This window comes from Echinops telfairi, unplaced genomic scaffold (assembly GCF_000313985.2).
Source record: "Echinops telfairi isolate 266 unplaced genomic scaffold, ASM31398v2 ScPeMD7_21;HRSCAF=78, whole genome shotgun sequence".
In the NCBI taxonomy this organism is placed as follows: domain Eukaryota; kingdom Metazoa; phylum Chordata; class Mammalia; order Afrosoricida; family Tenrecidae; genus Echinops; species Echinops telfairi.
Window position 1 is genome coordinate 6,008,312 of NW_022103918.1, and position 24,896 is coordinate 6,033,207.

Genomic DNA, 24,896 nt, shown 5'->3' on the forward strand with positions numbered 1-24,896 from the left:
TGACGCCTAATACCTGATCCCTTCGACACCTCGTGATCGCACAGGCTGGTGTGCTGCTTCCACATGGGCTTTGTTGCCTCGGAACTTGATGGCCGCTTGTTAAGAATGTAATCTTTATAGAAGCAAATTATTACCCCATCTTTTCCCCAAGGAGCAGTGTATTCAACCCACTGACCCTTCCCTTACTACCTGCGACCACTGTGCTACAAGGACTTTCTGTGTTTATCTCAGGAACCTAAAAATAAAAGGTCATCTTTTCTTTCCTAATTAATGGGCATTTGTTCTGTGTGACCCAGATGTTTACAGAGAAGTACTCCTATTTGTATGTGCCATGCTAATGAATAATCCTTAAAATTTATTACGTTAAGAAAATGAGTATTTTGGGGATTTTAGGAGATGAGAATAATTTTGGGAAGGTCGTAATTGGAATCCCCTAATCAGCCTTTTCAGGAAAAGGCATCTCTGAAAAGCTTGTAAGAAGTCGTCAACACTGCCACTGCCTGGCTGCAGTGGGTTCCAAGTTCAGATGATAGGGTTAAGTGAGAACTGTAATTAGGAGAGCCTTTTAGCCTGTAGTCATGGGACTTTACAGAGCGTCTCTGGGATTACCAAGTCTAAAAGTCTTACCTGGCGTTTTTAAATTGAGTGTTATATGACTTTACACGGGCTGCTTTGGATCCTGTGATGTGGCCACCTGTAAACATTGGTAAGAGCACCTGCTCAAGGAGAGCCCTTTGAAAGCGAAACCTTGGCAAATGGACCCTCTTAGCGAAGACGCTTCCTCCCAGGGCTTGTTGAGGGAGCAGCAGCTGCCTTTTAAGAAAATCAACAAATAATATAGCTTAACTAAGAAGGATTTTCCCAAGCTGGCACAATACTAACATCTCAACATGGATTTGATTATAAATACTATATTGACATTCTAGATGTGACTTGTTTTTAAAGGTTTTGTAGAAACTGGAGCTCATTTTTTTGGTTCTTAAATACCTTATATTTATATTCCCATTTTAAACACGTTTCCTACCTCCTTTGAATCTCTTAATTACACTGTGATGTTTACATATTTTAAAAGACAACAACTACCATATATACTTAAGTATAAGCCGACATGAATATCAGCCGAGAAACCTAATTTCACCACAAAAACTGAATTAAAAATGTGCTGAAAAACGCGGCTTATACACAAGTATATACAGTAGTATCCTTTAAATTGTGAGCTTCTTGACATCAGAAAGCATCTTCATTCACCTTTGTAGCTCCAGCATCCAGCACTATAATGATCTCACTGCCATTGAGTTGATTCCAGCTCATAGCAACCCTGTAATACGGCTCATCAAATATTGGATGAAGGGCTTGCTCATGGTTACAAAGCTAATAAATGCTAGGTCTAGAACTCAAACCCAGCTATAACCTGTTGTGTTAGACCGGTTGACCAGAGAAACAAATCCAGTGACACTCATATGTGTAAGAGAGTACTTTTTATCAAGAAGTTATCAAGCAAACATCCCAGTCCACTCCAGATCAAGTCCATAAGTCTAATACTAGTCCATCAATCCCTCTTCAGATTCACACAGTCACATGCAATGATGTAGAATGCAGGGAGTTCACAGGCGGGTGGGTGCAAAGTCAAGTGGATCCAAAGGCAGTGGCTGCAGTACCAGGGCTGGCAGCAACTAGGGTCCCCCTGCAAGAAGGTGAAGGCAGAGTTGGGGGGTGTTCCCAGGATCCTCCTTATGATGAGACCATACCCACAAGGAGGCACCATCAGGTTGAACTCCACCCCTACACTTTTATATATCTTCAAATTGACATGAAATTTTGTAACTGCCACACCTGTGTCCCAGGAGCATACACCTGGAATGCCTTAAGAATACGAGAAAGTCATCGTTGAGCTAAGCCGTGTTCGTATGGCTTGGATAAGGAGGTCGAAGATAAAGGTGGTGCACATGGGACAAAACACCTGAAGCCATGACACAGAGATGAGAATGTGGGAGACACTTTTGAAGAAGCAGGACCTAGACTTGACTAAGAGGAATAAATGGTTTCTCCTGAAGGACAGGAAATAAAGCATTAGGAGAAGTAAATAGGCTAAGCTGTCAATGCCAAGCTATTGAAGGAAAGCTGCCGCCCGTCTCTCGCAACCAACATTGAATCAAAATGGTGGGCAATGCTGACGTTTAATTGAAAAGCTTTCCAAGGATTTGGCATCTGCTTGAAATTTAAAGTCCAGGAAATCCCAGGGAGTGTACAATGTTCACTTGTACCCAACATAGCCCTCACACCAATCGGGTTTGGAAACTTAAAATCGCCTCATCAGTAGGCTTAGAGTCATCTGCACCATCCAGCCCTGACAGGAACTTTGTAAAAAAGGTCTGAACAGAAATAAATCTTGTTTCAGTATCTCCTTCTGGTTGTTGTCGTATATAATCACTTTCTTGCTTTCTTTTTCCTTGCCTTCAGGATTAATCAATGGTTATTACCAACTCCGAATGGGTTCTTGTAAGACATAACTTTATTGCATCGAATACAAACGATGTGATTTGTACCATAATGTAAATGTATTTTTATTTGTGGCTTAAGGCTACAAATACTAGTGTGCATATGGCTGGTACTCCATGAATAATGACTAGATTGAAATTTGAATTACCTGATGCCAGCAGAATCCAAGCAAGTTCCTTGCATGTAGCACATCAATCTGAGGAATTGTTTCAAATCTAATACCCCGGCATAGGTGGTACGTAACATTAACGCCTCTGTAGATCAAAGCTTCTTTCTAGAAAGAAACTTTCCTGACCTCATGGGCCACTGAGGTATTTAAAACGAGGCATACAAGTGAAGCAGTCTTGTCTCCGTACCTTTCACTTCATTCTTGATGCTGACGTTCCTCTCCATACAGCCCATCTGTCACACCTGCTGCAAGCATGCCCTGTCCTTGTGCACGCTCTTTGCTGCCGCTTCTTTTATCTAAGTCTGAGTAGAAGAAAAGAATGGTGTATAAGTTATACAGTGTGTTGCCGTCTTAGTTGGGGTACCCTTCAGGAAATAGAGTACAAATTGAAGGGCCGGGTCCAGAGAGCTTACTTAAGCTCTGATCCCAGTGTGTGGGAAGAATGGGACAGGAAATGGGGAAGAACCTGCAACATGAGACTCATCTCTGTGATTCGAGGTTGTAGGAATTCATTCATGGGATGACATCATATTCTCAACTTCCTTTTTCCCTAGAAATACTACAATATGACTTTTGTTAGATGCCACGAAGTAGGCTCCGTTTCCTAGCAACCCTGAGCACAACAGAGCGGGACACGGCTGGCTCTGCCCCTTCCACACAATTGCCGTCTGAGTCCATTGCTGCCGTCACAGTGTTGACTCATCGCATCAAGAGTTTTCCCTTTTTTAGCTCACCCTCTGCTTGACGAAGCTCGTCGGGGACTGGTATCTTCTGATAGCATGTGGCTTTATGCTAAATTTATATTTGAACGGTATTAAAACTCGCCAATGCTTTTGAATCAATTCCAACTCATAGTGACCTTGCAGGACAGAAGAGAACTACTATATAGAGTTTCTGAGTCTGTAAATATTTATAGAAGCAGACTGCCTCCTCTTTCCCATCAAACAGACGCTTGGTTCAAACTGCCGACCTTGGGGGTAACAGTTCAATATGCAACCCCCTGCACCAGAGCGATTGTTCCTTTCAGTGTGTGTGCACTTAATTTACTAAGTACACATTTTAAGATTTCTAACATTGTACATGTATAATCTACTCAAAAACGAAACCGACTCGCTGCCATCAAATCCGTGCAGACTCCTGCGGGTTTCTGCCACTGTAACCATTACAGCAGTGAGAAGCTCAGTCTTTCTCCTGAGGAGCTGCTGGTGGTTCTGCACTGCTGACTATGCAGATCACAGCTGGACGGATAAGCGCCATGCTACCAGGCTGCTGGATGCTTTTCATTCCTCAGCCAGGTGGTGGGAGGAAAACTGCTATTCTTCCATGGTTGCTGTTTTCTTGAAATTGCCCTCCCCTGGACACTTGTGTTTTGGCCCAGCTATAATCATGGCCAAGGGCCCGGAGTAAAGTCAGATGACCCGGAGTGCTCAGGATTATGAGCCTCAAGCCAGTTGATATCGAGCAGCGACAAGACTTCCTGGATTAGGAAAATTGAAAATGGCCTCACTCCATGAGAGTTCTTTTTGTTTCCTCGAATGAAGAGGGACATGAAAGGACAGTGATTTGAAGATGTAAAAGAGGTGAAGAAAAAAAACGAGGGAGGTGCTGTCAGCCCTGCAAACAGATGAGTTGGAAAAGTGTTTCCAAGAATGGAATTGCAGATTTGACAAATGTATTAAGTATAATGGAGCATACTTGGAAGGTGATAAGGTTGTTTTGTAAAAGAATTTAAATACATAGCTTTGTGGGGGTGGGGGGAATTTGGGTTTTAGTGGGTACCCTCATAGGAAGGGATGATTTTAAAACAACAACAACCAACTTAATTTCCCTCTTTTCTTTTTTTCTTTAAAGATAATTAGTTATAAAACCTGATTAGGAGACATCCTCAAATTCAAAACACAATTATTCTAACTAGCTAAAAATGTTAACACTTAGTTACGTTATTAAAAGTGATTTTAAGCCAATTGTAGAATATTTTAAAATAACCATTTAAACGAACCTTTAGGAATTCAAAAACACGGTATTGCTTCTTTTTTCACTCATCTTCACACTCTGTGCGCCCCCCCCCCCCCAAGATTATTGCTGCTGTTAAACTGACACTTCTCTCAGGGGAGGGGTGAGGAGTGGGGCCAATGGTAGAAAGAATTTTTACGTTTCATCCAGGAAATCTGGGTTCAGCGCCTTGCCGATACACCTTAGGTACTGCTAACCACCCGTATGTCAGGAGAGGGTTGAAGTGCTATTACGACACCAAACAGCTTCCAAACTGAGACAAATTAAAAAGAAAGGCCTGGGATCTCCTCCTAAAACAAAAATCAAGGAAAACCCTGTAGATCAGAATGATCCGATCCACCACTCATCGTGTGAATGATACAGGACCAATCTGGTTCATTCAAAGCAGTTCAAGGCAAGCAGCCCTTGCTTATGGACAGTTCTAAGTTAATAATTCATGCATGCTCATTCACAAACTCATTTAACAGGATCTTTCTGTTGATTCTTTCAAAAGTACCAACACCACACTATATTCTGATTTTGCAGTAGTGATCAAATAGAGTACCTACCCTCCATCAGCGTCTTAATGATATCCTCATAGTCCTATGAATAAATGAATGTTGCACTCCCACAGGCTGGCGGTTATTGTTGTTAGAGTGGCTCTGACTCATAAGGACCCCATGTGCAGTAGAACAATTAACTCCCTGTCCTGCACCATCCTCACAATTATCATTGTTTGAGATCATTGCTGCCGCAACCTTGAAAAGAGATGATAAAAAATTGTGTGTTTGAGCACCTATTGAATCTTTGTATGCACAATAGATTATAAGCTGTTTTTTAAAAAAAGTATCAAAAGCTTCTTATTTAGGACTTTGTAATTTTTGTTTTCTAGAGAGGAAAATTATAGATGGATAGTGACTATACTGAGTCTCTATGAGCAATATTTATTGGCTTGCTGCTATATAGTTACCTGTGTTTGTTTTATTACATCGCTGTAAAAATTTTCCTTCTTTTAAAATCACTGTAAATTCATCCTAAATAAAATCATGTTAAGTTTCTGGTGTCTTATTAAAAATCCAAGATACTAAAATATAAAGCATTTGATAGCTTTGTTCATTAAGAAGTTTAAATCAGTACAGATAAAGAATGCTTTATATATCCCTTTTCTGCTTTTTAAAATCTTTCCTTTTTATAAGGAATGAAGTAAAGTATTTCTTCAAAATATTTCCTACTCTTGAGATCTTGTAATCAATATAAGTATTTTGATGTCATGAAATCATAAATGGTTAGAATGGGGTAGAATTTTGCTTTTGTTTTTTGTTTGTTTATTTTTATTTTTTCATACATTTAAATACAGCTCGGTAGATTTTATTTAAATAGGTTAGAAAAGAAAAACCCATAGAGGATTATATTATATTTTGTCCAATATAAACTACTTGAGTTTCTAAAATCGCAATATAATTGTAGTGGTAGAACCATAGAAGCGGATTTTCCTATTGAAACCACTAATATTCTCTGTTTTAGGAATTGGAACGAGCATGGAGAGAATATGATAAGTTAGAATATGATGTAACTATTACTAGGAACCAAATGCAAGAACAACTTGATCGACTTGGTGAAGTTCAGGTACATTGCTTTGACTGGCACTGTTCAACCCACCTTAGATTTGTACATACTCTTACTGTTTTGGTTTTTACTTCAGCTAACTCAAACGCACTTTGAATACCTTAAACAGTGGGAATCATAGGTGTCACCAAGTAGCCCATCCCCATCTTCCAGAGGAGTTCTTGATTATGTCAGGTGTCTGGTGACCCTAGAGTCTTCCTTGTCCCTCCTCACTGTCTGCCTTCTGTCCTTCTCCCTACAAATGTAGCTTCTTATTCCTCGCAAGTCTAGCTTATTGTTTGGGATTGAGGTATTGAATTCTATGACTATCAAATTATAGAAATTACCTATTTTAAAATTAGTGTCACTATTCTGCATTTGATGTCCTTTTGGGGGTCTAATTATATGTAATCTATTATCTGGACTGGCATAGAAGGAGCTGCCATACCATTCAATATAAGGAACCTGGCTTTACAAATAGGTAGATTTGGGACTGTTTCATGTTTTAGTTTTCTCATCTCTAAAATGGGGACAATAGCATATTTTAAAGTTTTAGAAGAATGGAGATAGGTTATGTTTTTAAAAACAATGTAAGTCACTTGCTACTTATGCAGATACATATATATATTTGATCATTTTTATTGGAATCACAGTAGACTCAGCAAGCAAATCAGTAGAATGAATAAAAGATCCACAGGATCAACCTATCAAAGATGAACTGTTCACTATCCATCCATTATAACAGCCGCTGCTCACATGTGGCTGTTGAACACTTCAAGTGTAGCTAGTGTGATTCAGACTCTAGGATTTTTCTTGTACTTTTAAAATTTATTTTTAAAAACATATTTAAATAGCCTCATATAGTGATAACTTCTATTAAACCCTACAGTGATGCCGTCAATAATCAACTACAAGTATAAGATAATAAATACAAAAGAGGAAGACTGTATCATAGGTTGACACCATGACAATCAACTATCACAGTAAGATTTAGCCTGCTGGTCAACAAACTTCCTGTTAGAAGCCAGATACAAGATAATTCAGATGTTGCTAATACATATAATCTTTGCCACATATATTTGTTTGCCTTGGTTCTTATTTTTTTAACAATCCCTTAGCTCAAGACCATGGACTGTGAGTCACAGTGTTTGGTCAGCCCCTAATGCAACATCAAAAATAAATGTTTATTGTGAAGATTGAGTTACAGGATGAAGAAGACCTACATAAATAAATAAGTATAATTGCTACCGCATTATCAAGATGAAAATTCCAAAGGGCAGGCTTAGAAAAGCAGGGGCCGGGAGGAACAGCGCTGCACACGTGGCATTGAACTGGTTCCTTGGCCAGTCTGTGCTGCAGTTTCTTCAACTGTAAAATAGGATCATAATCGTCCCGACCCGTTGGGTTACTATGAAGACCAAACATATTGCTGTTTTTGAAGCACATAAAATAGAGCCAGGCGCATGAAACATACTGTTTATGTGTTTGTTTAAATAAGGCAAAAGGCCAACAATACAAATCATAGTGTTAGACGTGGTATAAGGAGAAAAATAGAACAATAGAATAGAATAAAAAGCTCGACATCAGACTATGAACACTTCATAGTTAATTCATAAAGAAAAGATAATGTGGTAGATAGTATTGGAAAACTGCCTCACTGCTGTATCAATGCCTCGCTCATGCCATATGCAAAGGTGGCCCTCAAATGCAGTAGAGACCTACAGGTAGACAGGAATGCCTGACACTGGTAGGAGAAATGTAAAGTAGGGTGGACTTCCCAAACAGGACCCCAAAAATACTGTTAACAAGCAAATTTGTAAGTGAGAGCACAGGAAAAGGAAGAAGAAAAAAGAAACTATTGACATTGTACTTGTTGAAAACTAAAGGTTTCTTCTCAAAGCAGTGTAAAGTTAATAGATGATATGTTGGAAAACAATGGTGTCTTTGAGCCATATAATTTAACAAGGATTTACTATCCAGATATACAAGAAGCATTTTCTTTTTGATCTATAGAAACAGTCCAATAGAAAAATAGACAAATAATACGAGTAGTTAATTTGTCAAAGGAAAACGCATATTGCTCAGTGTTTGAAAGTGAGACAAAAATAAGATTTGCATTGTATACTTTTCAGATAGGAGGGGGGAATATGTATTATATATATAATGTGCCTAAAGGACTAATAAGTAAAGGCAGTATATCATGGGCAACATGTCCTTCTCCGTCCACAGACTATGTAATCTGTTATGGCTGTTGCTGTTAGCTGTCAATAAATCACCTGCAGCTCACAGTGACCCCTATGTTTAACATAGCGAAGCACTGTCCAGTCTCGCTGCTTTCTGCAACCATAAATATATATATATATAATGTGCCATTTTGTTGTCAGTACAAACATAATGGGTATGCTTGATAGAATAGGTGCTAATACCTGATTTTTATAGTTGATCTTCTGTCTTAATAAGTCTATATGAGTATTCTCATTAATTGGGCTGTCGTGTTTGGGTCTTGTGTGAGTGCTTCCTCCTTTTACCTTGACCCGTCTAGCCTGTGGTTTGGAAAACTAGCTAATAAACTGTAAGAGTGTCTTTCAGAGGCAGAGTGAGTACATAGTCTTTCAAGTTAAACTTGGGCATTTCTACTCTTCTGAAAACTTTTTTTTTCCTGAGAACTTTTTAACTTGCTGGTGAAATATATCTAATATTTACAGTCTCCAAAAATGAATACTAGGTGGAAAAACTACTTTGCTAGAACTCTAACAAGTTTTATACTTTATTACCTGTTTCTTAAATAAACTTCCATGCTGTTGTTACCTAAAGTATTTATTAGTAAGAGTCATAGCTCTATTAAGAACTTAGGAAAGAAGCATTTAGTCTTGTTTCTCAGTTTGTGTTAGAGTATTTAGTCTGAGGACACAATAAGAATATTAGAAGTAAGAAAGTGGATATAACATAGAATAGAGGAAAATGGCCCTGATAAATTTAGTTTCTACAGTTCATCTTGCAAATATTATGGATTAAACTCTATCAGTCAAAGCTCTTCTACATCTATTAGACAGTCACTTTTCCTTCGTTCTTTCTTAAGGGGGTAGGGGTGGTCGGTGGCATTTCCCTTTCTGTTCTCGAGCCAGGGTTTTAGAACTGGTTCAGTCAAAGCCAACTCACTGAAATCTGAACGTGTAAATTTATGAAATGTGGGTGTACTGGAGCGATAACTGGAATAGAAAAAAATTACAAGTCAAATCCTAGGAATGAGAGACTCGAGAAGCATTTTAAGTCCTTTCAGGAACCTCCTGTTGGAGATTAGATTATCACCAGGACTGTGGAAAGCTATCTGCATTGAAAGCAATGTGATTGGCTGCCATCTTTGAGCTGGGCACCATTGTTCCTGGCTGTGCCTATTGTGATCTTTGGTTGCTGTGCAACACGTATCCTGTAAGTAAGAGCACAGGAAAGGAAGGTTAAGTTCAAAGCAGAGTGTTGACCTATAATTTTTCCCATTCTAGTTATTGTTCTAGTACACTCACATTTCAATAATTCACATTTTGTTACCAATTGCTTTATTGGCCTGGACTAGAAGAACTGTTGGAAGCCCTCTCTAGGACTTAAGTAACTAATATAAGAGAGCTTTCAACGACTTGTGGGAAAATTCCATTATTTTTAAATTCTATTGTTTCATAAACTTTTGAAGCCCCCTCATATGTGGTTAGCCAATCCTCCCCACCCCAAAGAAAGTTGTTTTTGTTTCAATTTGGCAATTGTGGAGTCTTGTTTTAGTTTAGTTTCCCATTTCTAGACCTTCCTAAAAGAGCATTTTTTCTTGGGATCATAAATAATCTCAGGCAAAGCTTAGTTGTTCAAGTATTGATTCTTTACTCAGCCATTGAAGAGATGTGAAATGTTACACTTAAATTTAAAGTTTATTTTTCTTTCTCTGCTTTCTCTGTTATCTTTTCTACTGAGGTTTGAAGACTGGGAGAGTATTACAGTCATGCTAAATATTCTCAAAAATTAATCTGTTACAGTTAAGAATTCTAATATTTTGTAGATTTATATTTGTGTGTAAATGTGACTCCTTTCAATAGTTTTTCTTGCTCGTGGTTTATCCATTTTATTGATAGACTGAAACAGCAGGAATTCAGCGTGCACAGATTCAAAAAGAGCTTTGGAGAATTCAAGATGTCATGGAAGGGCTAAGTAAACACAAACAGCAAAGAGGCATGACAGAAACGGGTAAATTCGCTTTGAATTTATTATGCCGCTTTGGGCCACACTGCTATGTGTATGTGGAATGGCACATATAGTTAGATTCGTTTTATTACTTTAGTGGATACTTTGACATCAGAAAACAAAGGCTATTTTTCATAATACACACTCGGTACCACAAAAGCCCAACTCACACCACCCTCACTAAACTAGCCTCCCTAAACCAACCAATGTTTTGGTGAGGGAGGAAAATCTAGTATTTTGGTTTTAGAAAATGTTTTCTGCTACAACAGACAAACATGGGTTCATATTATACTCTTTCCATAGTTTGGTTTTGCCCTCCATATATTGACTCAGTAATTTATTTATCCATTTCTATATTGTTAGACAGGTGGGTTCTTTCCTGTGTTTGCTGCCTACCCGTTGCCCTCAAACCAAAATGATCGTCAATGCACATGCATCTGAACCAAACCACATACCCGGTCATACCTAATCGATTCCAGGCAGGGAGATTTCTAACACACGTTTTCCATTTTAATAGTTACAGGCACATTGCCATTTGAAAAGTTTACATCAAATTATCCTAACACCAATAATACTTAAAAAATAAATTTTTTCCCACACTTTTGTTAAAACTGGCTTATTTATTTACTTAATGTAATTTGTTTCAAATACCAAACCTTAGGAGAGGGATTGAAGTTTTCCTCAAAAATAAGTAAGATGAATTATTTTTCAGTAGATTTAAGATGTATTTAGTATAATTATTTTATAATTTTTAATAGGTCTGATAGCTTCAAAGCCTTTTTCAACAGTCAAGTACAAAAATGAGGTAAGTGTGGATTGTATTTCTAACTCTAATGATTTTAATAATTTAAAGCATGAATTATAAGAAATTAAGCTTTCTCTACTTTTTAACCAAAATATGGTATTTCAGTATGTTCTACTCAAAAGTTATTGTCATCTTGAAATTTTATTGATTTGGTAACTTCGTGTTTTTAACAAATGTGCATTTTCTTTCCTTTTCTTATTGCAAAAAAAGTTGAATCGCTGTTTTTCATCTGTGTTAGAGCATTAATGCTGCCATACTTTTTTGTAGAGCTAAGTGGGTTGTGTCTCATGCATGACATAAAGAAATTAAAGTTCCAAAGAGATATTGTCAACCTAATTGAAAGTATTAGTCATTTTGAATTTTATATAAAAGCCAACCAAAGAGAGATGTTTCCTTTTTTCCTCTTAGAATTGGAAAGAAACAAAATACAATTTTTAAAATTGATTTCGTTCCTTCGCTTTTAATGTTGAGCGTGCATGTAAAACATGCCAATGTCAAAGAAGAAATTAAAATAGTATACTTACAACCCAGTTGTTGGCGGTAGAAAAATACTTGGTTTTACTTTTCAGGATGAGACTTTCAGCTTGACAGTATCCCTTTAATTATTTTAAAGTGAATAAGTTAATTTACCATTTAAAAATTAGATATACTTAATTCAATATGCTTATCTAAATAAGGTGACTATTCTACAATCTTTAGGAAGAGGAAGTAGTCCCACCTCGTCCTCCACTTCCTCGGTCTTATGACTTTACAGAGCAGCCTCCCATAATCCCCCCTCTGCCCTGTGATAGCAGCTCCTTGCTCTGTTATAGCAGGGGCCCAGTGCATCTGCCTGAAGACAAGAAGATTCACCAAGTTCAAGGATATCCACGAAATGGATCTCACTGTGTAAGTGGCTGGAATAGCCACAGAATCATCAGTCATACATACCTTTTTTTCTTTTTCTTTTTGACAGCCAGTCTTTCTTTGTTACCACCCCATCTTTTTATAATCTTGCTTTAAGCTGGTGCTTTTTGTTGATTTATTTAACCTTATCATACGTGGTCTTCTTGTTTTGGTTTTACCATCCTCATTTGTGTCTATATCTTTATATTATGGTTACTTTATTTTTGCATATCTCGAAGGAGCCATTTTTTTAATAGAACATTTTAGGATATGTGGGATGAAATTATATCGTTAGACCTGAAAGACTAGAGGCAGAGCAAGATGGTTACTGGGAGTGGTGAGAAGGCTGGGATGTGGGCATGGTGCGTCCAGTCTATGGAAACTGCTCAAGGATGGCAGCATTGCCAAGGGGACGCTCACCTTCTGGACATCAGACCTACGGGGTTCGGGTTGAGCAAATAACTATAAAATATAATAAACAGAAAGGGAGGGGAAGAGGTAGAGCTCATTTTGATAACCGCACATTGACTAAAACAGGAATCTTGATGCTAAGATCTCATTTATTCAGACCACCGTTTAAATGAAAAAAAATTATATTCATATGGTATAATTATTTTTAGACCTCAGTTGTTCCATGATAAAAAGTGCACTAATAACTTTATCCTTAAAGATGAATATTTTCAACTTCAGAACAAAAAATTGTTTACCTGTTATGAATCTTTCAGGTTTTGGGGGTTTTTTTCTTCCTCAGTTGTAGCACATTTATAGTCGTTTTCCTTTTAACATAACCGAGTGTGGGGCTATTCAGTTTTAGAGTTTGATCTAAAACATTTTATTTTTATTTGTTTTAAACAAACATTTTAAAAGTCTGGCTTGCCTTTTTAAAAATTATATGTCTTCCTTTCAAGGGTCCAGATTATAGGCTCTACAAGAGTGAACCAGAATTAACCACAGTGGCAGAAGTTGATGAATCTAATGGAGAAGAAAAATCAGAAACTGTTTCAGATATGGAATCGTCAGTTGTTAAAGGTTAGCAATTGGAGCATATTTTACACTTTGTCCCAGCACAGACACAAGGCTGCAGTCCTTTCTCTGGAACTTTTGGAACCTGGATTAATTGCCTTTCTTAATGATTTCATTCTTAGTATTTATACAGTAAGTTATAACTTGTAGATTTTCTAATTAATCTTACATAATCATGATACATTTTTCCTTCAATGGGCAGCAAATTTCTAATTGATAATGATTTCAAATCTTTTCATTAATTCTTATGATTAAATTGTTATATAATTTTTATTAGGCACCCCAAAAAGAGAAACCACAGTAATTGCCAACATTTTAAAATGGGGACTTTGTAGTTTTTCTTACAAATTCAGAAGTTCTGGCTGGACAGGGCCTGTTCTCCAGCACCAGCACTGGCCCACTGAAGCTGAGTCGTGCCTGCCCCCTTCAGACAGGATATGGAAGAACAAGAGAAGTCATTTGTTACCTGTGTGACATTTCTAATCTCTGTAGTGCTTCTGAATTGCTGTCTCTTCTTTAGCGGAAGTGTTTAAAGTATCTTTGAAATAAGAACTTTGCGATTTTTTTTTTTTAACTGTGGATATTCTAGTCTCCTCTTTTTTTTAATGGCTTCTACAGAGTCGTGATGCCCTGTGATGTATATCGAATAGATGTGACTGGTTAAGTTGGCCAAATATAAAAATTATTGAGCAAGTGCTTATGTACAGTGCTACTAATTCACTACTAGGAATTTGACTTGCAAAAAATTAAGTACATTAGCCATCATTTATTTTGCTTATGCATGTATTTTCTACATCAAAAACATTTTTAGGTTAGAGTTATTTAAAAGGGCCAGTAAAGAATTTACAAGTCCAGTTTTATTGTTTAAATTGTATAGTTAATTACCTGTACTATATGAGTGTTCAGCTCTTCACATTATCAACTGTATAACTGCTGTAGCAAATATACTCAAAGTTCATAAATAATGTTGAAGCTTAATTAAGCTGTGAGATTTTGTGGTTCATATCCTACCTAAAACCAAACTAACTGCCATGGGGTGGGTTCCAGCCCATAGCAACTGTAGGACAGGCTAGAACTTCCCCGTTTCCAAGACTGAAACTCTGCAGGAGTAGAAAGCCTCATTTTTCTCCTTTATGTCCAGCACATACCCAAATTGGTTGCTGCTGTTTGGGTTTTTTTTAATAAACTTTTTTTTTCTCCATACACACTTGAAAATTATTATGATTAGTTGAAGTAACTTCCAGTAAGTCATGGAGACTGAGGTTTACATTTTTTTTTAAAGCCACTGTGTGTGTGTGTATGTGTTACCCTCAGTACAAGACACTGACTAGAGGGAAAAATGTATATATTCTGTTTATACAAGATGACAATGAAAATGCATTTTATGTGTTAATTTACTAGTTTTATCATATTAACAATGTACATGTTTGTTATTTATTGGACTATTTTTAACTATAAAAGTGATGTGTTCACTCTACCCCCTAGGAGTCCTTGCTGTTTGTTTTTTGTTTTGTTTAGGGTATTTTGCTGTATATTTGTAGGTTTTTTATTAAGGCAAATGTTAATACACCTTTGGCAAATCACTTAATCCTCCTGAGCCATGACTTTCCTGCTCTGTAATTTGTGAGGAATTACACGGCGCTGCTTCTCCCGTCCCCCAATGTGAACACTTCGTGATGCAGAGCAGCCGTGGGAAGATGTAAAGGGGGAGCGAGCGCCAGCCACACTGCCAAGGAGTTTCCTAACGATGAAGTCGTAGTAAATTCACACATTTTAGCTGCACCTCAAGGAACGCTGGTGGCACCGTAGTCAAAGGGCTCAGCGGCCCAGAGAGTCCATGGGCGGCTCGCAGGGAGCGAGGAGTGGGCGCTTGCTTCCATCAAGATTAGAAGCCCTGTGACGCCCCTCCCAGGTTGCAGGAGTCAAATCTACTGGAGCCCAGTGGGTGTGGTCAAGCTGCGCTTCAAATGCCTTTGTGGTCTTCACTGGATTTTTAAAGGGTCTATGATCCATGAAGTAGAAAATGCTAATGTGCTAAATAGAAAAATGAAATGAAAAGATACTGGAATTTTCCCACCAACTTTTTGAAAGCACCTTGTATTGCTAGATCAGCGGTTCTCAACCTGTGGGTCCCGACCCCTTTGGAGGTCAAAAGACCCTTTCACAGGGGTTGCCTAAGACCATCAGAAAACACTTAAATATTCCACAATATATAATTACATATGTTTTATTAATCACTATGCTTTAATTATGTTCAATATGTAACAATGAAAATACATCCTTCATATCAGATATTTACATGGCAATTCATAACAGTAGCAAAATTACAGTTATGAAGTAGCAACGAAAATAATTTTATGGTTGAGGGGTCACCAAAACATGAGGAAATGTATTAAAGGGTCACGGCATTAGGAAGGTTGAGAACCACTGATCTAGATGAAGAAAGGGCAAGGGCGAGGGGGTCTGGCAACCGATTGCTTTAAAAGTAAACTAATTAATTTTATAAAGACCTCAATCCAACAAAGGGGAAATTTATAATTATTTTTATATGTTATTAATGTCACCAATTAATCATACCACATTTCTGAATTAACCCTAAGTTGGTCTGGCAATATCACTGGCTGACTCATTAAGCAAACTAGTGAAGGGCTACTACATTTTTCCAGGCTCTTTTGATGCAATTTATAGGTCTTCCAAATTTAAAAGCCTCGAAAATTGAATCTGTCCAAACAACCCGGTGTTCTATGAAAGGCATCGTGGAGAACTTTCTGCTGTTTTCATTGTCAGGTTCCCACTTTCCCGTTGGAGTGGTCCCTCCCAGAACGAAATCACCCACCCCTGAGTCTTCAACCATCGCCTCCTACGTAACGTTACGGAAAACCAAGAAGCTGGTGGATCTGAGAACGGTATTTAGATATAGAAATCCTACCCTTCTTATTTGTGATGTTGTACCCTCTAAGAAAACAGATCAGCGTAATTTTAAAGAATACAGTTAAGTTATGAATAACCCAATATAGGTTTAATCAATAACTAATTGAGCTTCCTTTTGAACTGCTGGATGTAGAATACATTTTCTTCTACACGGACACTTTACCCCTCTGCAAACGTCCCGGATGAGAGTGGTATAGACATATAACGTGGCTCCCCCAGCTTGGAGAGTGTTTACATTTGTTTGTGTTTACATGTTTTTGTGGAATCAGTGAAGATCATTGTTGAATTTGCGATAGGAAGGTTTTTCATTATCCCTTGTTCCTTTTAGTTTCTACAGGATCTTTTTTTCATGTTTATTTTGCAGAGTAAAATAAAAGGACCAGTCTAAGTACTTACATCTTTAGAAAGTGAGATGTGAAAAATGTTTTCTAAGGTGATTAATTTTGGTAAACACTTCAACTTACAACAGATTAACTGGAAACAAATTTGAGAAACGATAAACATAACCAGAGATAATAAGTTAGTAGGTAGGTAGGGAAGTTGATAGATGGATGGCTGAATAGATTATTAAGATTCCAAGCTAGACAACAGTAAGTGGTATGAAAAATATTTCCTATCACTATTGTCATAAAATATCTTGGCATGTTTCCTTTGTCTTTTCATAGTTGATATGTGTGATTCAGAGTATTGTATGCAAGTTAATACCTGCTTTTTAGTAGCGAGTCTCTTTGCATCCGTTTGGAGATTTGCACAAGAGTAGCAGCACCAGGTGGCCTTTCCTGCTGCTCACTCAGCAAATGGAAGAACTCAGTCAGCAAACTTGAGAGCCGCCACCTTTACCCAGCTTTGAACTGTGGGTTTCTGTTGTTCTTTTTACCATGAAATACGCCTGCTCGGTGCCTCTTCTCCCTCACCCTTTTTATAATTGATCATATGGCACCAATTCCCAGTGAAGCACAAAGTAACTGATTGCTTTTCCAGTTTTATCTAAGTGACATTCAATGACGCGCTTTTAATTTTGGAAGACAAAAGGACATATGTTTATTTCCATCATATTTCTCAGTTCTTCACTTTCTATATTCATGTTTGTTTTTAATTTCAAGGAACGACCAAGAAGTGCGGTAGAACAGCTCTGTTTGGCTGAAACTACGCGGCCCAGGATGACGGTGGAAGAACAAATGGAAAGAATCAGGAGACATCAGCAAGCATGCCTAAGGGAGAAGAAAAAAGGATTAAGTGTTATTGGTGCTTCAGACCATTCACCCTTACAAAGCCCCTCAAATTTAAGGGACAATCCACTCAAGATTCCTCAGGTATTCCAACTGCTTATGCTCATCATCATACTATCACTTGAATCTTAGCGTCAGGGAGTTCCGTGATTCATGGGTTTTTAAAGTTCTATCGAATGAATAGTTGTATTATTGAATGCTTTCAATAAAACAGCTTAGTAGAATGGAAATAACTAAGTTCAATAGAGTAGAGCTTAATTACTTGTTGAATGCTCTTATACCAATCGCAGACTTGATCTTGACTTTTAAATAGTAGTGCAGTGTGCCCAGTCTGCTGCGTAGAAACACTAAGAAGATAAAAGTGCTTTCAATAAATCTAAAGTAATATGTAAGAAACTAAGATAGTCCCCAGATCCCTTCCCAGTAAAATGCCTGTTACTCTCTGTCTAATTTAACATAGCCTAATTGTAGCCAGAGATACCATTTTACTGATCACTTGTCTTTGGGATACTTTCCACGAGAACCCAAGTGACGATTCATGATGCCTCAAATGCAGCCGTTCAAGTGGCAGCCTTCTGTGTCATGCTGTTTGTTTGTGCCCCGCTTCCTGAACACAGAGGTTCCAAACTAGTGAACCTTTTCATTAATTTCTTTGTGGTCTATTGTGGTTAGTGGACAGTTTTTGCCTACTCTAGGTTTCTGAGCATTTATATTGGCATAAACTGTATGCACCAGCCGCAAGTCGTTCCATGTAATCGTAGAAGTCCCTTTCCCGTCTAATCAAGAGCAGCCACTGCTAATGGAGATTCAGCAGAATAACAGTTGAATGACTGCACATTCTTCTACAACATGGTTGGTTAAAAAGTAGGAAATATGTGTAATACTGCTGTACACGTGTATGCAAAAGCAAAACTCATTATGAATATTCAAAAACCAAACTCATTATGAATATGCAAAGGCCCAACTCAGTGCTGTGGAGTGAGTTCTAACTCACGGTGAAACCTTAGGATTGAAGAGAGTTGTCCTATAAGATTTCAGGCTGTAATCTTTGTTTGTTGTTGTTTTTGTTTCCCAAGCTAGCTAGTGTATTAAGCTGCAATATATAATAAAATAAACACACACACACAAAGAAAGGTGATGAGCAATGTACATGTGGAGAAGCAAACAATATAGTAGTCTGTCAGTCAAAATACCTACTGCTGAGTTGTATTTCCATTGTTGTTATTTTTAAACCGTTTTATTGACATCAAATTCACCTATCATTCAATTCCGTGGTTTAAGCGTATTAAAAAGAGTTGTTCGTTCCTCATCACAATTAAGTTAAGGCTGTAATCTTTAAGAAAGCAGAGCACTGGCCCTTCAGTTTACAGCCATGTGCTTAACCACTACACCACTAGGGCTCCTATATATCAATATACACATATATGTTTATTTGCCACCTGGTTTCTATAATTTACTCTCAGAAACAGTCTGGTGTGTGTTTTAGTTGGCAGGTACTACGGGAAGAATAAGAAGGTCTGGTGGTGCTGGTAGTTAAATATTGGACGCTAACCACCTGGTTGGCTGTTCAAACCCACCGGCTGCTCTAGAGGAGAAAGATGAGGCTTTCTGCACCTGTAAAGATTTACAGCTTTGGGACCCTCTGTAGGATCACTACCCATTGGAATTGACTTGATGTCAGTGAGGTTTGGGTTCATGTTAAAATATGTATGTGTACACAGTATGAATCTATAACTGATACGTATCTTTTGGGCAGAATCGAAGGAGGGATGACTTGTTATCAAGTACCGTTAAGGAACCAGACACTGTCATTCAAGAAAATAATGCAAAGCCAAACCATGAAAGTCCTACAGCAGAGATTGCCCATCTGAAAGAAGCTGAACCTCTGAATACAGACTTCAGCAAAGAGGTACAGCCATTCTTTTTTGTTTTTGTTTTTGTTTAGTTCAAGGATCGCTGGCCTTTAAGAGTGTTTTCCAGTCCAGTCTGTTGGAGCACCACACCCTGTCCCCAATGTCCACCCTCATCATTCCATGGGGATCTTGCTGCTCCCCTCCCCTGCTGTTCCGCTGCACTCCCCCAGTGTACAGCCATTCTTAAAGGGATAGATGTTTAAAGATTTAGGTGAAATGGTAGGGCTGAAAATGAAGTTACATTTGATCATAGACTTCATAGAACTAAATGAAATTATAGGCTTAATTTAATTTAATTGACATTCAGCCACATCAAAAAAAACAGGCTAGTTGAAAATTTTAAATACAATTAAGCTTGGAATAAATTACTGTTAACTCAATTAGAAGTGGTTGTATCCCAAATCTGCCAGCTCTTAGCAACGTACATCATTCCTTTGAGCAAATAATTATTTGTCATCCTAGTAGAGCAGGTTGTGAGCTCCTTTTAGTGAATTTGGATTTAAATTTATTGTCAGTAAATATCAGAAAACAGAATTTCTTAATACTTAAAAATGAGTACTGGTGGCATAATGAATAGTTATGTGCTTAACTGCTGACAGAATAGTTGGTGGTTTGAATCTACCAGTCATCTTCATGGGAGAAAGAACTGACCGTCTGTCCCTAGTAATGATCACAAACCAAAGCAACTCGCTGCCATTGAGTCTGTGCTGACTTACAGCGACCCTGGAGGACAGGGTAGAGCTGGCCCTCTAAGTTTCTGAGACTGTCACAGTTCACAGGAGTAGAAAGCCTTTCTTTCTCCCTCAGAGCAGCCGTTGTTTTGAACTTCAGACCTTGAGGGTCATGGTCCATTGTGTATCCACTACTCCACCAGGGCTCCTGTAAATTTGGGGTTGAAATTTTTTTTTTTTTTTTAAAGAATCAAGGCAGCAGCATGTTTATTATGGGCTTCAAGGGAGGACCCCAATTTCCTACCCACGTTGTCATCACCACCAGTGAAATGAGGATGGTTTGCGGCAGGCTCGCCCTTGTGACACGCCCCGGCTCCTTGCCCTGCGCCCTCTTCAGCCTCAGGGCAGGCAGGCAGTGTCAGAGGGTGAGAGGGCACCTCCTGAGGGCTCCAGAGTGGGGAACAGATGGGCCTGCCAGAGGGCAGGAAGTGCAGAGTGGGGGCAAAGGGTATCTGCGAGTCCAGCTGGGGCTTCACTTGCGGCCCGCCATGATCCGGCGAGTGGCCTCCCGAGTGGTGGCAGAGCCATGACACACAGTGGCCAGCTGTGGACAGCTCTACCAGGCACTGGCAGAGCCTGCTCAGGCTTAACTCCTCCACATCCAGGTAGCTGATGTGGAAGGCCTGCTCCTCTGGGAGCTCTGTGAGGACGTGGCAGCAGGCAGGGCCCAGGGCACCCAGGTCCCTCAGGGAGCAGCTGCGCAGGGACAGGAGCTTCTCCCCCACGGAATTCCGCGGAGAATCCCAGGTGCAGCCTGCGCCCCGGTCCGTCCGCGGTCCATCCAGGCGGGAGCCTACGCCAGTGGAGAAGTGGTCGTCCTCAGGCTCCGCCTCATTCCCATCCCGGGCATCCAGAGGCACCGTGTGCCCCCGAAGCAGCATGTTGGCTGCTGCGTTATGTTTTGCCAGTTTTTTGGAAGTGCTGCTGCCAATTTCAATGAAACGCTCCACCCGGCACGGCATGGTAAACTCTTTGCGGTGGGCTGGCCGGGTGGACTCAGGCAGCCGCCAGCCTTTCTGCACCACCAGCTCCTGCAGAGCACCAGCAGGGTTGCACTCGGGCTGCACCTCCATCGGGGGGCTCCTGGTTGGGACAGCAGACAGAACTGGGGAAGCAGCCACTGCAGCAGTACAAACCGGACTATTCAGGCAGCAAAGCGTCTAGGGGAGAAAAAGAACTGCTGTCCTCCAGGACCGACTCCAGCATGCTCCCCCTCTGAGGTGGTTGAGGGCCGCCTCAGCTGCCTTGTGCCTTCTTGCTGGGCCCCTGGCCAGTGCAGCTGGTGTTGTCAACGGTGACCCGGAAGGTGAAATTAGGCTGGTGGGCTTGGCCCTCGGCTTTGAGAAGGTCGTACCTGGGCGTCTTCCCTATGCTGGTCCCAGACTCCTGCAGAAGGCTGATGGGGGTCTTGCCCTGGTTGGCGGCCCGCATGTGCTCTGTACTGGGCAGCCCGCAGCCTGTGGTAGTGCCGGAGCCCCGCTTCTCTTCACTCATTCCCTCCTCCGTCCCCACGGGCGCCACCGGGACTGCTGCCTCCACGCGCCTGATACACCGCAGATGAGCTAGGGCCCGGCGCGGGGCATGCGGGGATGTGGAGTCCCCCGCTTACCCTACTTCATGCCTCCCCATGCAAAGGGGAGCTAGACGCCCCACAGCCCTCCGCGTGCATCACCCGGGCAAGCTCCTGCGCCGCCTGTAGGGAGAGCGGCTCTCCTCTGTCGCTACCTGAGCTAAGGGCTGTTGATTCTCGGATTAAAATTTTTATGGGGCAGTTCTACTCTGTCAACAACATCTAACAAGAAGAGCATTTTAAAATCAGCTTTTCATTTGGAATCATTTTAGAGTTACTAATAAATAATAAGTATTGTTAAGAATGTTTTGCAAAAGGAAAATTTTCTTCTTCTTCTAAAGGTTAGAAAAACTGAAAGAGTTCTTTATGAAACACTTTTTAAACCTGAGCCAAATGGAGTCAATTCTGAAGAAATGATGAATAAAGAAAAAACCAAGGAAAACATGCCTGAGGATGTTTCATACAGGTAAATTTAAAACATGCACACACAAAGAAGCATTCACAAAATTGTGTAGCTATCAGTAATGGTGAATTTCACAATCAGAAAGTCCCATTCACATACTTAGGAGCTAACGTCTCTCAGCAAGTTGTATGACTTTCTTATGCAATAGATGGAATCCCAGGGTGGTGCAAATAATTGAAGTGCACTTGACTGTTTACCAGAAGATTGGTGGTCAAGTCCATCCGTGAGTCCCCTACCCCACCCCCAGGGTGTCTCGAAAGAAAGGAGTGGTGATCTGTTTCCGACGGAAAGCCCTATCCAGTACAGTTTCTGCTCGGACACACATGGGGTTGCCATGGGTAGAAGTCAGCTTAATAGCAGTGACAATACTGTAGATTCCTTATTTATGAAAACTAGTATTTTTAAATCTGTGTCCTCAATAGCAGCTCTTTTTAAAAAATAAAAGAACCTGTTTTAGAAAAGAGAACATCCTGTGGTTTAACGTTGCTAAGAGTTCAGTGAGAAGCAAGATTGAATTTGCCAAATATTTAATAACAACATCTAAAGAAGAAAAGGCAACTGAGTTCATAATGAGCCAGCAACAGCAAGGAATAAAAATGTGATGGCACGTACGAAGGAGTGAGCCTCTTCTGAGAACTGGCCCATAAAGGATTGAGCCTTTATCTTGCCTTTCCCAAATAAACTGTATCCAAAAACTTCATGAAGAAATTGTATAATTTTAGAAGGATGCCCTTCTTCCTGCTTTGCTAACCCTAGGGAAATAGTGCGTCTAGGCCAGGCTACGGCCACATGCGGCCCGCCAAGGACATTTATCCGGCCCGCTGAGTGTTTTTGCCCGTTTGTTTTTTTACTTCAAAATAAGATATGTGCAGTGTGCATTGGAATTTGTTCATCTTTTTTTTTTTAAACGATAGTCCGGCCCTCCAATAGGTCGGAGGGACAGTGAATTGGCCCCCTGTTTTAAAAGTTTGAGGACCCCTTGTCTAGGCCATGGTTCCCCGTGCTGCTGAAGCTGTTAATGAAAAATCAGATTAAGACCGAAAACAACAAATGCTGGCATGGTTACTGGCAGATTGGAACTCTTTACACTGTTATCGGGATAGGAAAATAGTTCACCGTTCAGTCCAACCGCGATAGAAAATGGTGTGGCGATTCCTCTGAAAGCTAGAAATAGAAATGCCCTATGGTTCAACAACTCCACTTCTACAGTATATATAAGAGCAGTGACATGAATAAACATGTGCGCACCTGTGTTCATTGCAGCATTATTCCCGGTAGCAAAAAGATAGGTACAGCCCAAGTGCTCATCATCAGATGGTCTATCAATGGTGGTATGTACAACAGGACTCTAAAGAATAATGAAACTTAGAACTGATGGTGTCTGGAGGAAATTACGCTGAGTGAAATACCTTATTCCCAAAAAGACAAATATTCTAAAATAGATTGACACCCAGAAACCAGTGGTCTTTGATGGTTACCAGGGCTGTAGGTAGAGCATTAGCGGGAATTACTTCGTACATAATAGACATTTGTTCGCACTGAAGGCTGCACAAACTTGACCAAGTAAGTGAAGACCCTAGGTAGTACAAGAAGAAGGGATAAATTCACTAAATGATATCGCATACACACTTCTGCAACAGCCCAAAAGACGTGTGGGTAGTAGGTAGGCATATGTGTATATAGGAGGACATATTGAGTACATGCACAAGCGTATATAGGTGTACTTGTGGGTATATACATATTTATGTCTCCTGCTTATCCCTATATATAAGGAAATACATATGAGACATATTTATGGAGACTTGCTTTACATATTCATACAACTCATGGGATTGATTTAGGACCATAGCTTCATGGGACAACTCAAGCAAGTAGCATAAGGTAGTTTATAAAAATAATGTGTTACATCCTAGTCTGGTCACAGTGTCTTTGACCTTAGAGGCTTAAATACATCATTGGTTGGTCCTCATTTGGAACAAGGGAGAATAGGGTAAACCGAAGACTTAAATATGTAACTAATTCATAGGACAAGTCGTTCAGACTAACCACAGCTGCTTCGAACCTGAGACCAATGGTTCTCAGCCTTCCTCATGCCGCAGCCCTTTAATACAGTTCCTCCTGTTGTGGTGAGCCTCCCCACCCCACCATAAAATTATTTTCATTGCTACTTCATAACTGTAATTTTGCTACTGTTATGAATCGGGTGACCCCCCAAAGGAATCGCAACCCCCAGGTTGAGAACTGCTGCCTTAGACCAAACAAACTGGATGGTGTCAGGGCACTGCTGCTTCTGACAATTCCGTCTGAGAACACGAAAGATAGTCCTGGATAGAATGGGAGAGAAATGTGGCACAAAATTCAAATTTCTAAAACTGACCACCAGACTTACTATATAGAATCTAGAAGACACCAATCACCAGAAAACACTTGAACTTGGAACGGAAACTACTTCTGGAGGTTACTTTTCAACCAAATAATAGATTGCTTATAAAACAACACCACCCTTGAATTGTGCTCCTTCAAACAATCAACTGTATAAGACCAAACCGTCAACGTTTACCCAGAAGCAAAGACAGGAAGACAGGGAGGAGAAGTGAAGCGAGAGCAATAGAACCAGAACAAATAGACTCGCAGTGATGAGAATGCTGGCGCATTGTGAAAATTAGAGCCAATGTCACGGAACAAGCTAGCTGTGCAAATTTTCACCTGAAACACAATAAACTTCTTATTTTTAACCAATACGGAACTTTGTAATGATGGAGCGCTATGATAACTCCTGAATTCACTGATAAATTTTAACCACAAAGGGACAACTTTGTGAAATGGAGAGTACATGACACCCAGCTGTAAAGTATAT

At 39.8% G+C, this 24,896-nt stretch overlaps 1 protein-coding gene and 1 pseudogene across 22 annotated transcripts in view; one reads left to right on the plus strand and one right to left on the minus strand.

The window, feature by feature from the left end:
- The window catches only part of PLEKHA5 (pleckstrin homology domain containing A5), a 256,011-nt gene that overhangs the window by 223,991 nt on the left and 7,124 nt on the right, over positions 1-24,896 (plus strand). For 11 of the 22 annotated variants that reach the window (XM_045288457.1, XM_045288459.1, XM_045288458.1 and 8 more), the window contains 9 exons: positions 6,185-6,286; positions 10,381-10,492; positions 11,248-11,294; positions 11,994-12,182; positions 13,088-13,208; positions 15,990-16,108; positions 17,237-17,446; positions 19,119-19,271; positions 21,918-22,042. In XM_045288457.1, coding sequence (XP_045144392.1) covers positions 6,185-6,286; positions 10,381-10,492; positions 11,248-11,294; positions 11,994-12,182; positions 13,088-13,208; positions 15,990-16,108; positions 17,237-17,446; positions 19,119-19,271; positions 21,918-22,042 — 1,178 coding nt within the window. The remainder of the gene's footprint in view (positions 1-6,184; positions 6,287-10,380; positions 10,493-11,247; positions 11,295-11,993; positions 12,183-13,087; positions 13,209-15,989; positions 16,109-17,236; positions 17,447-19,118; positions 19,272-21,917; positions 22,043-24,896) is intronic. The other 11 variants (XM_045288464.1, XM_045288466.1, XM_045288465.1 and 8 more) reach the window with 1 other exon arrangement.
- Positions 20,479-21,500, minus strand: LOC105979599 (annotated as a pseudogene).